Raw genomic sequence first — 18,099 nt, forward strand, 5'->3', positions numbered from 1 at the left:
GCCCTTGATAGTTTATAAAGTGTTATTTTGTCACATCTTGCCCTGTCGGACGTCTGGGGCTTGATGAACAGATACATGTAATAAACCGGTTCCCCCCTCCCTCTTGTTTCATGTGTGATAATGACATTTGCTGGAGGTTACGCTTCTGTGTTTTCGTTCCTTGGAGTCTAAAGGAGTCTGGACTAGCCAAGGATTAGATCACAAGCACGAGCTATAGGAACACAGAACATGCCCCAGCTTTTCATTCCGTGACGTCTACTTATCCTGCAGAAAGATGCCACTCCTTTCGGGTGCCCACCTCTAGCAAGAGAAAGCTGACATTGGGAAGAACATCTAGATCACGTCTATCTCCTGCAGGCTCTTGAGTCAGTAGGCACTTAGACGTTTTTTACCAAGAGGGATAAAGTGTAGAGGGCACAGACTTCCTATGTATTACTGATTTGCTTTTACAATGTGTAAGATTGCAGTCGTTAGAATAAGGTGTCCAGTCCTAGTGCCCTTCTCCTGGCTGTTTCTCTTAGAATATTTGTGGGGAGGAAGACAAGGCGAAGCCTGTGGGTTAGGTCAGTGACAAACAGGCCTTGATCAAAGAGACATTCATGGCAAGAACGTAACACCTTCTCAACTGGCAAGACACTCACTGTGCAGCTGTTGCCTAAATTCTCCAGAGCGATCTGCCTACCACTTCTTGTTACCATTTTTAACCCTCCCAGGAGAGACCTGCCTGCAGGGTAAACTTCAGCATGTTCTTTGAGAGGATGAAATGGATTTTTACACGTTTACAAGCTTAAAATGTTGCAGGAAGGAGACTGTTAGCTGTGGTTATTTCTGCAGACTGAAACTGATGGGAGCTAGAGAGATTCTTTCCTATTTCAATTCAGGTTAAATTGCTTTTGTGCTGTGCATGTATTACTTTTATAGCACAAAATTGGAGGCAAAGTGAAAAGAAAAAGATTGCTGCTGATATGCCTTCATGTCTTTATAGTGTGGCAAAAGTTTTTTTTTTTTAACTAAAAGATGTAATCCAGAATAGCTAAAGCTATAGAGACAGAAACTGGATTAATAATTTCCTAGGGGTATGGCAGGGGAGGCTGGGGAGGGAGAGAGAGCTAGCAATGAGTACGAGAAAAGGTTCTGAAATTGATTGTGGTGATGATAGCACAGATCTTCTTAATATGATTGAATGATTAAATTGTATGATGTGTGAAGTACATGCCAATAAAACTATTTTAGAAATCCCACAAAGATGTATAAGACAGTTACCCAAATAATATGGAGCCTGGTAGTCTAGTAGTTAAGCACTTGAATGCTAATAGCAAGGTCGGTGGTTCAATCCCCTTCGCCGCCACTCCACAGGGAGAAAGATGCAGCAGTCTTTGTCCATAAGATTATGGTCTGGTCCCTGTTCTGTACGGTCTTGATGAGTTGGCATCAACTGAATGGTGGTATTTTGTATATATCTCTTTTGCTTTTTTGTTTCCCTGCCTCTCTAAAGGGTAAATATTTTTGTCTCTCTATTTTTATTTCTGACACATGGTGGAAACTCCACCCAAACTTCTGTATCTTCTACAAAACATCAAAACTCCGATTGTGGTCCTCTTTCCATTTCATTGACATTTTCATCCAAAGCCATGTTCTGCTCCAGTACCTTTAGCCCCACCTTAGTTATGTATTTGAGCAATCTGTCAACCCATGGGGAACAGGGCGTTTATTATCTAACAACAACTCCACAGATAGAGCAGGCCAGGAAGGGTCGTTCAGCTGCTTGCTGATGAACTCAAAGACCCAGTTTGCTCTCATATTTCTGCTCTGCTGTCCACAGTCTATTCTCCTTAGGCCGATGTCCATCGTGGCCCTAAGATGGATGTCATAGCCATGACATGCAGGCTTGACCCTGTCACTTCTTGAAGATCTCCTTTTAAGGGAGACCTTCAGGAGACATCCCACACATCTATGGGACAGGTAAACAGGGTAGAGTACTGCATGCACATGCACACGCACAGACTCACCACCACCAAGTTGATTCCAACTCTGAGTGACACTGCAGGACAGAGTAGAGCTGCTTTTGTGGGTTTCCAAGACCGTAAATCTTTACAGAAGCAGAAAGCCTCTTATTTCTCCTAAAGAGCAGTTGGTGGGTTCGAACTGCTGACCTTGCGGTTAGCAGCTTAACACATAACCCACTAACACAGGGAAACAAAAATCAGTGTGGTTCTAACAGCAAGAAATATGTATAGTCATATGCCTAAATAAATCACTATAAGGGTATATGGGCCACCATGTTTAGATCATTTATGATTGACTACTTGAAGGTAGTGGCACTGAGAAGCCCTAATGGGTCTGTCAGGTAGGTATTGAACTGCTAATCTGAAGGTCAGAGGTTCAAACCCACCAGCCACTCCATGGGGAAAAGATGGCGGCATAGGATCCTATAAAGACTTAGCAGGGGTGGACAATGTCCGGTCCATGGACCACATAAGCCCTACTATATTAGCAATATAGCCCTACTATATTAACATCACACGTCTCACCAAATTGAAGCCAGTCTAGCCGTCACATTAGGGGTGAGGTAATTAAGCTTTGGCCAGTATGGCCCATGAATGATGTTATAAATATCCAAGTGGTCCTTAGCAGAAAAAAATCTTCCCAACCACTGATTTACAGCATTGGACATTCTATATTCTTTCATTTGAGGTGGTGAGCAGCCAATTCTGAGATACATGAGGTATAGATACCTTTTAAAAACCATGATTATTACTAAGGATATTTTGAATTGGGGAGGGGCAAGAGGATGTAGGAGGTAAGAGAAAAATGGTTTGGGGGAGGGGCGGCCACCAGAGTCTGCCAGAATTTTTTTGCCTTCATTATTCTCATCCCTTTTAAATCTAACAAATATTACAATAAACATGAAACAGGGGGAATGGAAAGGTGGATGGGAAAAAAAAACTTGCAGAAGACTGAACCTGTGTATGGCAGAATCCCGTCAGAGACAGTCCATGCAACCATTGTCCACAGGCAGAAGAGACAAACTCCCTGTTAGAGGCAGAAATCTTGGCACACCTGTAAAAACAAAGTGGTTTCCATAGCGACTCAGTTTCCATAGGTCTCATTTCTGTTTCCTAGCCTAGGATGCTTATAAACAACGACAATAGCACAATCAAGAAATCATGAAATTAAACTTGACTACTTTCAAGCCAAAATCTCCTTGTCGACCCATCTAGCTCCCCATCTACCTATTTACCTCTAATTTCTGCATCGAGTTGAAAATAATTTTGATAGCTATATGGTGATGTCATCAAGGCTTATTTATAAATGTGTTATGGCGACATCAAATTACCTACTGTAATGTAGGGTTTGCCTAATGATTCATTCTTTTAGATGATTGGAAATATACATGGAGAAATAGGCCTGTGGGCTTCTGTATGGCTTGTTGACCGAGTTTCTTCTCTCCACAGAACTTTGGAAGTAGCAGATGGCGACCACATTGTTCAAGAGTCCCAGGAAGTTTCCTTGCACTGTGGGGAATCCCAGTTCTTTCACCTCACCAATGAGGCATCTGGCCCCGTATCTTTGGAGTCTGGAGTGCTTAAAAAGGTAATGCTTCATTTCCAGTACTTGAGCCCCAGGGATGTGATAAGGAACTTAAGCTCGGTAAGCTAACTCCTGGAGCCCTGGTGGCATTGACCTGCTAACTGCAAAGTCAGCAATTCAAAACCACTAGTCACTCCATAGGGAAAATCTGAGGCTTTCTATTCCTGTAAAGAGTTACAGTCTCGGTTATAGTTATACCCTGTCCTGTTGACTCAATGGCAATGAGAAGCTAACTCCTGACTGATTGCAAAACATGCATAAAAAGAATGCTTAGACCTACCTTGTTCTATTATACTTTTCTTTGTTACACTTTGCACATGTTGCATTTCTTACAGATCAAAGGTTCATGGCCACCCTGCATTGGGCAAGTCTATCAGCACTACCTTTCCAACAGCATGTATTTCTGTGTCACACTTTGGTAGTTCTCACAATATTTCAAACTTTTTCATAATGATATTGCATACTTAACAGACTGCCGAGCCACTGCCACTGAGTTGATTCTGACTCACAGTGATCCTACAGGACAGAGTAGAACTGCTCCTTAGGGTTTCGGAGACTGTATGTGTTAATAGGAGCAGGCAGCCGCATCGTTCACTCTCAGAGAAGCTGGTGGGTTTGAACCACCACTGTGACAGCAGCTCACTCTGCCATAGTGTAAGCATAACTTTTATAAGCACTGGGAAACCAGAAAGCTCATGTAGCTCTCTTTATTGTGCTATTTGCTTTATTGTGGTCTAGAACTGAACCTGCAATAAATATCACCTGTAGCTGGAGAAAAATGACATTCTATGTCACAGCAAATCACAATAATCAATAGCAAGTCTCAGTGGATGAATATGAGTATTTGCTTCTTTGCTGTTCTCAGGTATCTTGCCTCCTTGTAATGGGGAATTTTTGCTCGCCTTGCTCAAAAAACAAAACAAAACATACTGAGCCTTGGCGATGCAGTGGTTACCATTGGACTGCTAACCGCAAAGTCAGCAGTTCAAAACCACCAGCCTCTCCAAGAGAAAAAAACAAACAGGTTTTCTACTCTTGTAGAGTTACATTCCCCACAAGGGGAGGAGAGGAGTGAAACATACAACTTTCCTCTAGTTCTTTAATGCTTCTTCGCGCCCCCCCCCCCCCACTATCATGATCCCGACTCTACCTTAAAAATCTGGCTAGACCAGAGGATGTACACTGGTACAGATAGGAACTGGAAACACAGGGAATCCAGGACAGATGACCCCTTCATGACCAGTGGGGAGAGTGGCAATACTGGGAGGGTAGAGGAAGGGTGGCGTGGAAAGAGGGAACTGATTGCAGGGATCTACATATAGCCTTCTCCCTGTGGGAGGGACAACAGACAAGTGGATGAAGAGAGACGTCGAACAGTGTAAGATATGACAAAATAATAATAATTTATTAATTAACAAGGGTTCATGAGGGAGGGGGTGAGGGAGGAAGGGGGGGGAAATTAGGAAATGATATGGTAACAAAAGTATAAATGTGCTTGACACAATGAATGTATGTATGGATTGTGATAAGAGTTGTATGAACCCCAATAAAATGATGTAAAAAAAGAAAAAAAAAGTTACATTCTCAGAAACTCACAGGGGGTGTTCTACCTTGTCCTTTAGGGTCACTATGAGTCAGAATGGACGCGATAATAGTGAATTTGTTTGTTTTTGTTTGGTACTTTAGCTCAAAAGTGTAAAAAGTACTATGGCATCAACAGTTGGAGTAGATAGTTCTTACCTCTACAAAGCTTTCATACTGCTTCCTACTGCAGGCCATTTAGAGTTATCATTATATCAGTAATTACTTCTTAATATCCAGACGCTTACCTAGAACGTGATCACTTCATTGTAATTTCTTTTTTTTAAAAGTCCCCAAAGTGGGAGGTGGAGTACGGCACCTCATGCCAACTGTGTTCATTCACTAAGGAGCAGCCTCCCTTAGTGTCTGCAGCAGAGGCAAGGACAATGGTGGCATTAGTCCCGTGGCTTAACTGCCAGACCCCAGAGGTCTGTATGATGCATTGCTTGTTACAACTTACTGTAAGATGAACGAGGGGAAGGAGAGATTTTGACTTGAAAGAAACACCCCCCCCCCCGATAAATTAATATTAGTAATCCTAGCTATAAAACAAACAAGCAAAATAACTTAGAGATGGAGAAAAGGAAGAAGAAAACACAGGATGAGATTATTTGCTCCCATTTTGTACTTTATTAGAATGAGACAAAAAGAGGTAGGGAAACAACACAGAATGTGCTCGAACTTGAATTAGGAGCATCAGAGGAGCAGAGTGAAAAGTAATTTGTGCGAAATGTTGAACTAAAGAATCAGATCTAAATTCCAAGAACGAAATAACCTATCAAATACCTCATGACACGGACAAGATTGGAGGTGGTATGCTCACAAAATTAGTCAATCTCATAAAGAGTAATATTTCATGACATCATCATTATAAACGGAAAACATTATTTCACACCAAAAGAAGAGACTTTGAAGACTTAGTTGAGGCCAGGGTGAGGGTGAGGGCACTTGGGGAGGGAGAGAGGGAAGAGAGAAGAAGGTAAGGATGAAGGAGGACTTGGAAAAAGCAGAAAGAACCCCAAACATGGGTAATGGGGAAAACCATGAGCTTTCAAATTTGGCTTCACATTTTGGGTTTTTCTTCTTTATAAGAGTTGATAATTGGAAGCAAAACTTGATGAACTTAGGTACAAGCCCTAGTTTTGTCTTTGACATTTGTCCTTTAATGCCTCTTTTATAACTGAAAATAAAAATAAACCATTTAGTAAAGTGCAAATAAGTGTTCGGTGTTGCTTTTTGTAAGTCTAGGAAACAATCTGTGGCAACATTCAGATTAGGACAAAAAGAAACTGTCTGAGGAGAGAGGGAGAAGAAGGATGTGCAGCCCATTCCTAGCCGGGTCCTTTTCACAGTGCTGATGACCCAGCTAGACATGGGCTCTTAGCTTACTCCTCAGGCTACAGCCTGAGAACTGGGCACTGAGCAGCCCCCAGGAGAGGCCCCAGGAAGAAGGAGGCCAGTCTATTCACAAGGGAAAGGCAGAGGCTTGGTGTAAGGAACAGATAAACTGGGACACTGTGGAGGATTGGAGCCAAAGCATATCAAAGGGCAGAAACTGGAAGCAGGGCAGAAGCAGAGGCAGCTTGGAGCCCTGGCTCCTCTGTCTCCCAGCATCAGCCCGGCGCTGCCTCCCACAGATGGCCATCGTACTTAGAACAAGGACTGGCTTCAGGACCCACTTCTGGACCTATCTTTTGTCTTTTTCTTCTTGTTCTTACTCTCTCCCTTCCTGCTCTCTCTTTCTAAATTTATTGCAAAATATGTATAACAAAAAGGTTTTCATTTTAAGGGGGAGCTGATCATAATGATCTACATATAACCCCTCCCAGGGGGATGGACAACAGAAAAGTGGGTGAAGGGAGATAGCATGCAGTGTAAGACATGAAAAAAAAAAGATAAATGAACAAGGGTTCTTGAGGGAGGGAAGTTGGGGGAGGGGGGAAAATGTATGGATACAAAGGGCTCAAGTAGAAAGAAAATGTTTTGAAAATGATGATGGAAACATGTACAAATGTGCTTGACACAATGGATGGATGGATGGTGATAAGTGCTGTAAAAGCCCCCAATAAAATGATTTTTAAAAAAAAGTTTTTCATTTTAACCATTTTGAAGTATAGTTCAGTGACATTCATGACATTTATCCTGGTGACGTAGTGGGTTATGCGGTTGTTGAGCTGCTAACCATGAGGTCAGCAGTTCAAAATCACCAGCCTCTCCTCAGGAGGAAGAAGAGGCTTTCCACTCTCTATTCCCATAAAGAGTTACGTACTGTCTTGCAAACCCACTGGGGCAGTGCTACCCTGTCCTGTACATTTGCTTTGAGTCAGAATTGACCTATGGCAGTGAGTTTTGTTTGTTTGTTTGTTTGTGCTTTCATTACTACTCTCCCTTTTAAAAGCTTTCATTACCCCAAGCAGAAAATTAGCAGTTCTTCAGCAACAACTCCCATTCTCTCCATGAACAAACTTTTCTCTCTGTGTATTTACTTATTCCAGATTTTCAGTAAGTTGGATCATACAATATTTCTATTACTAGGTCTAACATGTCACTCAGCATAATATTTTTAGCATTCATCTATGTTGTAGAAAATATCAGAATTCCATTCCTTTATACGGCTGAGTAATATTCCGTTGTCTGTACATTCCTCTGCTGATGGACACAATTTTCAAGTTTTGTCTATTGTGGATGTATCGACAAAGCTCGGTGAACACCTCTCTCACCACCTGTCTACTTTCTTCTCCCCTTCTCACTCTTCTTTTCTGGCACTCCGTTCTCTTAATCCTTCTCGTTCTTTGGACATTCTAGAAGGGTTTGGAGAAATGAAGAGGCAAGGGAACAGATTTTCTCTTCTCAACTGATGTGTTTCAAGCCTCGTCTCTTGATGCAACTCAAAATGCAAGATACCCAGACACCATCACCACCACCTCTCTTCTTGGCCAGTACTATTGGGAAGCAAAAATTGGTTCACTTAGATTCTGAGTAGTTGATAATACCGTGCCAGGGTGCCAGGACACTCCTATACTTTCCACCCCTATACATCTTTCTCTTCGTCCACCCTTCCTAGATTTTTCCCCAGGGAGAAGCCGATTAATGATTAAGATTCCTGAGTTGATCTATCCCTCTGAATTATATTGTTTTCCTCACACTAATGATTAAGCCTTATGTTTGCATTAAAGCCAGGCTATTTGTATTTTTGCAGAACAACCCAAATGCATTTGTTCTTTATGTTTGTTCTATACAATCCTGTTATTGTAGTTGCTGCTATATTTAAACATGCTGTAAAAACATTCCTTAGTGCTGACAATGCTATATTGAATCCATCAATTACAATAAGATATTTACTATACTTACTTGGGTATACGGAAGTATGGATTTATAATTACAGTCAATATGCCTTGCAAACATTTATTTACTTCAACTTTTAAAAAGTACAGCTATACATAACTATAAATCATAACCAAAGTAGTATTATTAGAACTTATATCTTAGATATCACTAGAGACTTTGTCTTTACTTATACAAAACATTTTTCCATTAAATGGTTACATAAGAATATTACTCAGATGTGCTTATTTAAAATAATGATATTTTAATGCCATTTTTTCTATGTAAGAGGAAAGCATAAGGAAATGGTATCATTAAATAAACACACACATGAACGGTTAAGTAATCAGGTGCTAACAGAAAGGTCAGCGGATCCAACCACCTGCTCTTCCCGGGAGAAAGATGTGGCAGTCTGCAACAGCTTTGGAAACCCTGTGGGGCAGTTCTCTGTCCTTCAGGTGACGGTGAGTCAGAATTGACTCAACATCAATGCAGTATTTATATGTTATATGTGACTAAAAAAGCACCACCAAAAATACAGCTCACAATCACCAAACTAATTGCTGCTGGGTGGATTTTCCAAGTGACCCTGTAGACCCAAAGAGAAACTCTGCTCTTGAGTCAGTTCCGACTCATAGCCGCTCTACAGACAGGGCAGGAGTGCCCCTGGAGGGTTTCCGAGGTGAGGTCACTCTTTACAGGTAGATAAAGCCTAGTCTTTCTTCCTGGAAGCAGGGCCTGGTCTCAAGCTGGTGACCTTGGGTTAGGACCCCAATGCGTAACCTGCTATGCGACCAGGGGTCCTCTGACCCTATGGACAGAGCAGATTTATTTTTGTGTATGTGTCTTTGTGTGTGATGCTTATTGTATCTCTTTACTGTTTTCATTCTTTTGGGGAAATGTAAATGTCTCAATTCAACTGTATGAAAGTGTTTCCAGGAAATAAAGGAAGACTCTTAATTAAAGCATTTCTTGATTTAAAAAAAGAACAAGAATGCTGAGCTATAGGATATTAATTAAAATTAGCATCTTCAAAGAGGGCAGTTAGCTTAATGAGATTATAGTGGTTTCTAGAATACAAATATTTTATTTCCCTTTTAATACTAATTTCTTGACAAAATACCAATTTATAAACTATCAAGGACTCATGAGGGAGGGGGGAGCGGGGAGGGAGGGGAAAAATGAGGACCTAATGTCGGGGGTTTAAGTGGAGAGAAAATGTTTTGAGAATGATGTACAAATGCGCTTTACACAATTGATGTGTGTATGGATTGCGATAACAGTTGTATGAGCCCCTAATAAAATGTTTTTAAAAAAATACTAGTTTCTTATTTTAATCTAGAAAAAAACCTATATATGACAATGATTATAAGTGAAACTTTCATATTTTCATTCATTCTTGAGTCAAGGTACAAAGGAGTAAAACAGGTTAAACAGAAGTAGCAATTATTTGATTAATGCAAGGGGGGACATTTTTGCTTTAAGCTTTTGGGTTCATTCTTTTTCAGTGACCTGAGTCAAGTGACCATTGTATTTCATATGTTAATGCACGTGAGTGCATGTGTCTTTTCAAAGGAACATTAATCCCCTGCTCACCCTGCCAAAGCCACAAGTAACTATAATCTATGGAGGAGAAATCTCGCCAAATCGGCGTCCCTCATTTCAGAAGCCAGTTGTCCAGACCTTGTCTCTTGGCACTGGTTGGCCTCATCGTAGAGGGTGCTCTGTGAAGCTCTAGTAGCATCGCTCCCACATCATCCAAAATAGATGGGTTTCTGTCTCAGCGACGGCTCTACCACAATTTCTTCGGACAGCTTTTTCATTGTAGAAGTAATCTTATAATTGTCAAGGTGGGGTGTATCCAACTTCTAGCCTGGTTATTCTAGTTTAGTCAATATGCATAATAAATCAATTAAAAAGCATGTGTTTGAGAACTAGAGCTGAAAACAATGTTTTCTCACACTTCTATTCTCCATTTTGAAAGATGATGTATCCCTTTATTCCACTTCCCTCCCCACCTGTGTTATTTCACCCCTCCTTTTTCTCTCTACAATGGTTTCATTGATTTTTCTCAGAATGCTCAATCCCCAGTGCCCCTTCATTTCCTACACCAGACAGAGTTCACAGTATAAAGTACGTATTTCAGAGGCCTCAGCCTTGTTCCCCCTCCCCACTCCCCACCATCCCTGCTGCCATCCCATGGACATAGTGCTAGCTCACCTCCTCCACTGTTGGGCAGACCTAGGGCATAGTATATGGACAGTGATCACTGGGCTCCTATATTGTGTGTCCCATCGTCCCAGCCGCCAGTCTCAGAAAGGACAGTTAAAAATCACCCTACAAAGAGTAGAACCAGTCTGACTCTTCCACACTAAATTCATTGTCGTTATGTTATTGTAGGTGCCATTGAGCCACTCCAACCCTTAGCAAGCCCACGGACACAGGAGATGGCACTGCCTCCCCTGCGCCCTGCTCCTGTTGCAGCCTCATCGAGAGTCTTTCTCTCTTCACAGACCCTCCACGTGGCCGAGCACAGTGGCCTTCATTTCACTCACGCACTTGCAGCCCTCCAGTCAATTCTGACTCATTACTATAGGGCAACGTAGAACGGCCCCTTTTGGGTTTTGAGACTAAATCTTTATGGGAGCAGATAACCTCATCTTTGTCTTGTGGAGCAGCTGATGGGTTTGAACCACTGACCTTGAGGTTAGCAGATCACTGTGTATCCTAGTCCTTCTCAGTAGTGATTCCCTTCAACTGCTTTTGTCTCCCCAGTTTGGACACCTCAACCCAGAAGTCCACCTTTCCCTTGGGACTTCATCTGAAATTGCTGGTGCCATTGAGTATTGGGATGACGGTCTGCTAAGCTCTTAAACCTACCTTGTCCCAAATGTCTGCTTTCATCATCAGTCATATCTCTTCATTGTCCCCCCACACCTCCCTGGGGCCTGTCCTGTGCACCAGAGAGGACTGAAACCCACTGCAATTCCCCAGCTCTTTCCATACATCTGCATGACAGGCGTGGCTTCCCTCTATCTGATCCATAGGGAGCACGATTCTTCCATTGCCACAGGAGTTTTTCCTGAAAATGTAACTTTTCCTTTTAACTGTGCCTTCTGAATTTTATCAAATTCGTGTTTTGATTCAGACTTCTTTCTTTCAGATTTCTCACATTTTCTCAAAATGGATTTTGTATGTGTTTCATAAGTGACACTTCCGCTTACTTCTTTTGACTTGAAAAGTCTCATAATTGTACCTTGGTTATGTATTCTTACCATATATAATCAAACTAAAATTTAAATCAGTATCAAAGAATTTTGCCTGATTTCATGTATTTTAAGTATAAAGAAACTAGGGAAAAATTATATGTGACTTTAGTGATTATAAGTGAAACTGTCATATTTTCATTCATTCTAGAGCCAAGTTTAAAGGAGTAAAGCAGGTTAAACAGAAATAGCAATTAGAAAAAAAAAGAAATAGCAATTAGTTGATTAATGCAACGGGGGAAAAAAACCTTGCTTTAAGCATTTGGATACATTCCTTTTCAGTGACCTGAATCAAGCGCCCATTTTCTTTCATCTCATATTTAATATAAAACAAGTTTTCTTTAGATATTTTGGATGCTAACAAAAAGATAAATGTTTATTATACAGAAATAAAGGAAGGAACTGAAATATTTGTTTTTTTAATTTAAAGAATTAAATGACAATTTGTTTATATAAAAATTTCAAAAGATATAAATCTGGAGGGCTGGAAAAGTTTTTGCCTATTCATTTCAAAGGAATTCTTCCCCATTAAATTCTTTTAATGTTTTTGTTAAAGAAGCCACCCAAGCTTGGAAAGTTCACCAATGGTTAATAATTTCTGTTTTAAAAGTTATGTCCAATAGTTTTAGGTGATATGAAGTTTGAGATGTACTACCCATAAAAAGGATGTTATAAATTTTCACTCATATATTTTGCATTCAGAAAACAATTGAAACTTTTATCCAAGATTTTTATTTTTACAAAGTGAGCTCATTAATTTCCTCTTCAGATTTGCTCATTGCTTTGGGTTTCTTATCCTGATCAAAGGCCCAATTAACCCTATGTTATTCAAGCTGAAAATGTAGGTGATGTCTTCAAATCCTCATTCAGTCCCCAAATCACTAAGTTCTTCATCTTAAATGTTACCTCTATTCTTTACATTCTCAATTTCCGTATCTTTGTTTTGGCCCTTGCTGTTTCTCAGTGGCTCGTACATATCTTCTTCTATCACCACTCTTCAACACGACATCTCTCCCCATTGATGTGCTTAGATAGGCATGAATAAATGTCCAGGATTCTCCGATCTGCTGTCAACTGTACCAGTTCTGATTGTATTGCCTGAGCTTCCTTACTGTGTCACGCGGCTGCCTTTGTGTACACTGTTCCCTCTGCCTAGAATTCTTTCTACGCTGTCTGTCTGAAAATGTCTACTCCTTCATGTTCCCGCTCAGGCAGCTCTTCTGTGTTCTCTTTGCCATTTTCCCATTTGTGCTCTCCTTAGTTTGGTCATTCCTCAACTTAGCAGTCAACACACCAGTTTACAAGGCTCCTTCTTGACTGAGTACCCCTGTCGTGCGAACAGTTAAGCCATTGGCTCTTAACCAAAAGGATGATGGTTCAAGTCCCTCTAGGACGCACCCCAGAAGAAGTCCCGGAGCTCTACTTCCGAGAGAATGCAGCCACTGAAACCTCTGTAGAGGACAGTGGTACTGGGACATGCGAAGGATCGCCATAAATCAGAACTGACTCTGTGACAATTGTGGGTTTCTCTCTCCTACTGGACTATGAGATATACTGAGTATTGGAACTGCCTTATTGGTCTCTCTATCCGCCCCATGTCTGGAATAGTATCTGTAAATCGTGTATGAATGAAGGGCTGTTTATTTGTCATAATAGTAATGTGCAACATTTGAACTCCAGTGTGAGTCTAACTTCTGTCTGGGCTAACTAAGGTAGAGAAGGAAAGCCAAGCAAATAGAGCAATAAATAAATCTCAGCAGGACAAGGTTGCAGCAGTTTCCAGAGCATGACCTCAACCTTCTTCTCAAGCACTTATGCTCCAGGGATGCCAAGTTCCCGGCGAAAAGAGAGCAGGGTGGTCAGGGAGCATGTCTTTGTTGCCCAAAAAAGCTTGATGCTATTGGTTCCCCCCAGAGCTGCCTTTACATGGGCACGGGGTTTTCAAACTTGGCCTTCTGTAGACTGGAGAGTGTTGATCTGGTGTCCTAACTAAGGCATCACAAACAGCAATATATGGTGTGCCACTGGTATAAAACAGAAAATAATAAATACTGGAGAAGATTTGGAGAGATTTCAACAATTTCAAAGTGCAGGTGGGACTGTAAAATTGTACAGCCCCTAGGGAAAGCAGTATGGCACTTTCTTAAACAAATGCAAATACAAGTGCCTTATGATCCCGCCATCTTTCTCCTGGCTATATACCCTAAAGGAATAAAGAATACAATATGAATAGACATATGCACTCCTATGTTTACTGAAGCAATTTCCATAACAGCAAAAATATGGAAACAACCAAAAACGTTGACTATAGAGGAATGGATAAACAAACTCTGGTACATCTATATAATGGAATATTATGCATCAATAAAAAACAATGACAGCTCAAACATCAGAAAACAAGGAGAAAAACAAGAATATTATGCTTAGCAAATGTAGTCAATCGGACAAAGATAAATGTTTAATAACACCATTATTAAAAGGAGAAACAAAGTAGAAGAAGCATGGTTTATATACTCAGAGACAAGACTTTGATGATTAGGAGGAGGTGGGGGAGCGGCAGGAATAGTGAGAGGGGAGGGATAGGCTATGGAGGGAGGAAGATTGAGGGAGGAGGGGAAGAAAGAACCACATATATGGAGGATTGAATAAGATATTCTTGTTGATTTAATTTTAAAAATGGGTGTGTAGATGTATACAGGGTTTCTTTAAGCCTCCTCCCCTCCCCCCAAAAATAGAGGAAAATTAAAACTGAGATGGGATAGATATTGAGTCTTTGGTGACAAATTCATTTCAAACAAATAGAGACTGTATACCACTGGTTGCTCTCTTGTAAATCAATAATCCGCTCTGGTAAGAAACAGACAGATTGCCTATGTGACTGGTTTGGGACAAGTCCAGGTCACCTCTCCTGGTTTGTGGTAGTTTGTATTTGAGCTGTCACGCATCCCTAGCCATACCAGGAAAGCTCAATGCATGCTTTGTTTGTCTTCCCACTTCAAGTACATATGTTGTCTTCCTTTGATGTGGTCACTGTGGGCGCTGTGTGTTTATATTTACAGCGATAAACATATAGGTGTGTATCAGCCAGTCTATTGCCTATGTTAATCAAAAGAAGGCTTTGGCTGCAATAGAGATTTTTTTAAAGAGCGTGGTATTTTATTTGTTATTTGTCTTCTAAATATTATATTTGCTTTCAGCAAACAAACAGTATTGAAACACACAGAAAATAAACCTACATTCTCTCTTCACTTTTAGAGGCAACTAGTATAGTGTGTATCCTCTCAGACTATTTTCTTATGCATTGATATAAACAGAGTTAAAACATTTATGCTTTCTCTATGAAAAGGTATCATAGACTACATGTAGTTCTCTAAATTGTTTTTTAAGGAATGCATTCTTTGTGACCACCTTTCCAGGGAGTACCTATACATTTCATATTTTGGATTGCTATGTAATGTACAGTATGACCACACAGTGGCTGCATGGATGGGCTCAAACGTAAGACCGATTGTGCGAATGGCATAGGACCGGGCTGTGCTTCATTCTGTGGTACAAAGAGTTGCCATCAGCTGTCACTGAATTGACAGCACATTGAACAACCACACATAGTATCCATATTTATGCAAGGAGTCTTGGTGGCACAGCGGTTAAGCATTCTGCTGCAAACCAAAATGTCGGTGGTTCAAAGCCACCCACCACTTTCCAGGAGAAGATGTGGCCATCAGCTTCCTTAAAATTTAAAGCCATGGAAACCCTATAGGGCAATTCTACTTAGTCCTTTAGTGTCACGATGAGTTGGAATCAATTCAATGGCAATATCCTTTTTTTTAAATCCATATACATATGCTAACTTCACAGTTGTATTGTTTACAGGTCTTAGTTTCTGAACATTTAAATGTTTTTCACCCCCCATTCCCTTTATTAACAATCCTGCACTCATTATCCTTGTGGAACATATCTTTATGTTTTTTCTGTCCATATTTCTGTGAAATTGCTGATTAAAAGGCATACTTGTTTTTAGTTATAGATACTAGCAAATTGACTATGAAGCGGTCTTGTCAGTTTACACTGTCAACAAATGGTCACTTTATGAATCTGGTATGTAAGCTTTTTGTGTTTTGCCAATTGGTTGGTATTTCATTATTTAGTTTTTCATTTCTTAATTGTGAGGTTTAGGTATTTTTACAATGTGTATGGGCTGTTTATGTTCTTTTCTGTGAATTGCCTTTTCACCTTATTTGTGCATTTTTATATTTGGTTATTTGTCTTGTTGGAGATATTGTGGTAAATGACAATCATTGCTATTCAGAAAGGATTAAAATTGTGGTTTTATAGGGGACATTTTTTCTCCCTTGTATTACTGTTTTTGAAAAGACCTTAGCGTTTTGCCGTCGGAATGTGGGATTTGCTGCGTATTAGGTGTGTGCACGTGTGGCCGAGCTGTGAAGTAGTGAGAGCCCGGAGCGCTGACGGGTATCTCAGGAAGGAGCGCTCTGAAACACTGCTTTGTGCCACTCTTACGCAGTGGCGTTCCTGAAGGCTTGAGAAAAGTAATTGAAATGCTCTGCCCTCCACTCACCTGCGTTCTGCTTCTGCACGCCTTCCAGTTCCTTTGTTCGAATGTGTTCACTTTACTGAACATTAAAAAATGTTACGACCATCTTGGACTTAAAGCCTTAAGGGTTGAAAACAGCATTGGGATTAGGTTCTTAGAGGTGGTTCTGTTCCGGAGCTCTAGTCTAGACAGGTCTCTTTCAAGAATACCTGGGTGGTAACCCTCCTGCCCACAGGACAGGCCTGCCCTAAGGAATTGCTAATGCTTGTGAAGCACAGGACACACACAAAGCTCTGTTTAAGTGGTAGTTACTGTTATTGTTCTCCAGCATCCTTAAGTTTCAAGCCGAATTCCTACCAGCTAATGCTGTCCAGGGGAAAATTAGAGTTCTCGTGACATCATCCCTTAATAAGAGGAGTTGCTGACCAGGGGTGCTCATTTGTTTTCCTGAGGCCATCAAGAGAGGACTGTCACCTGGCTAGAGAGATGCAACACTGGGTCTTGTCATCGACTGAAGTCATGAAGAGCCTTTTCTAATTCGAAGAGCATTTTTGTTTGGGCCAGACATCCCTCCTGGGGCTTTCTTTATTTTGTGAAGAACTAAGGCCATAGTCCATCGGACAACTCCTGGGCCTATTGGAAGCACATTTGACTGAGAATACCTCTCTGGATATCCATCTCTTCTACATCTCCTACTGTCCGATCTGAGAGAAAACCTGAAGGCTGGTCCACACCACCACCTCAATGGGGAGTCGAACCTGCTGTGGCTGTGGCTGTGGCTGTGGCAGGTGTAATAATGGATGTGCCAGTAATCGCAGCAGGAGCATTGACACTCGGAATCGGTGTCCTGATTCTCGGAATCGAAATGTAAATTCCAGAAACAGGAACTATGACCGTGATATGGAGGTAAGTCCCTGCTCATGGAATTGCTCTGAGTCATCCATTTATCCAGTGTCGATTTTGTAATGTTTGAGTATGAGGTGTGTGGCTGTGAATCAGAACATATTACCCAAATGCCTTTTTAGTTTCATGTGTTTGAAAGTGTCCTGGCTGCTGTCTAGAGTGTGTCTTAGTTACCTAGTGTCGCTGTACCAGGGATACCACATATGGATGGCTTTAACCAATAGAAAACTAATTTCCCAAGTCTAAGCGGCCGAGTTCAGCATGTGGAGGCTTTCCCTCTGTGTCAGCTCTGAAGGAAAGCCCTTGGCTCTCTTACTTTTGCTTCTTTGGAGATCACCAGGTGTCTTGACATCTATCTACCCCATCTCTCCTCTGCTTACTCGTTTAATATTTTCTTCTATCTTTAAAGAGATTGACTCAACATGAAAAGATCAGACTTACTGGTCTGATAGAGCCTGGTGGAACCACCAAGACACATTTGCATCCTGGAACTGAACAGACCGTGGGGGATCACTTCAGCCAAACAGTAGGCAGGCGTGCAAAGTGAATAATATGACCAAGGAAGAATGCACTCGTCAATGTGACCAACCACATGAGACCCACAGGGCAGTATTTACCCCAAAGCAAAGCATAGAAGGCAGGGAAATGGAGGAAGGGAAGGGAGGGAATGGAGGTAGGGGCGGCAGGGAAACCAGGAGAAGAGGGCCATTGTATTGAGGGGGTTACAACCTGTGTCACAAAACAAAGTGTACATTGATTGTTGAATGGAAACCTGATTTGTTTTGTAAACTTTCACTTAAACTACAATAAAAAGTTAAAAGAGAAAGAGATGTACTCAACACACACACTAAAAGAGAAAGAGATGTACTCAACACACAC

General features: G+C 41.1%; 1 protein-coding gene across 1 annotated transcript in view; it reads left to right on the top strand.

The window, feature by feature from the left end:
* The window catches only part of CRYBG1 (crystallin beta-gamma domain containing 1), a 247,783-nt gene that overhangs the window by 95,581 nt on the left and 134,103 nt on the right, over nucleotides 1-18,099 (top strand). The window contains exon 2 of the mRNA XM_030886739.2: nucleotides 3,456-3,594. Within this exon, the coding sequence (XP_030742599.1) occupies nucleotides 3,456-3,594 (139 nt within the window). The remainder of the gene's footprint in view (nucleotides 1-3,455; nucleotides 3,595-18,099) is intronic.

Source organism: Echinops telfairi, unplaced genomic scaffold (genome assembly GCF_000313985.2).
Source record: "Echinops telfairi isolate 266 unplaced genomic scaffold, ASM31398v2 ScPeMD7_3533;HRSCAF=4204_0, whole genome shotgun sequence".
Classification (NCBI taxonomy): Eukaryota; Metazoa; Chordata; class Mammalia; order Afrosoricida; family Tenrecidae; genus Echinops; species Echinops telfairi.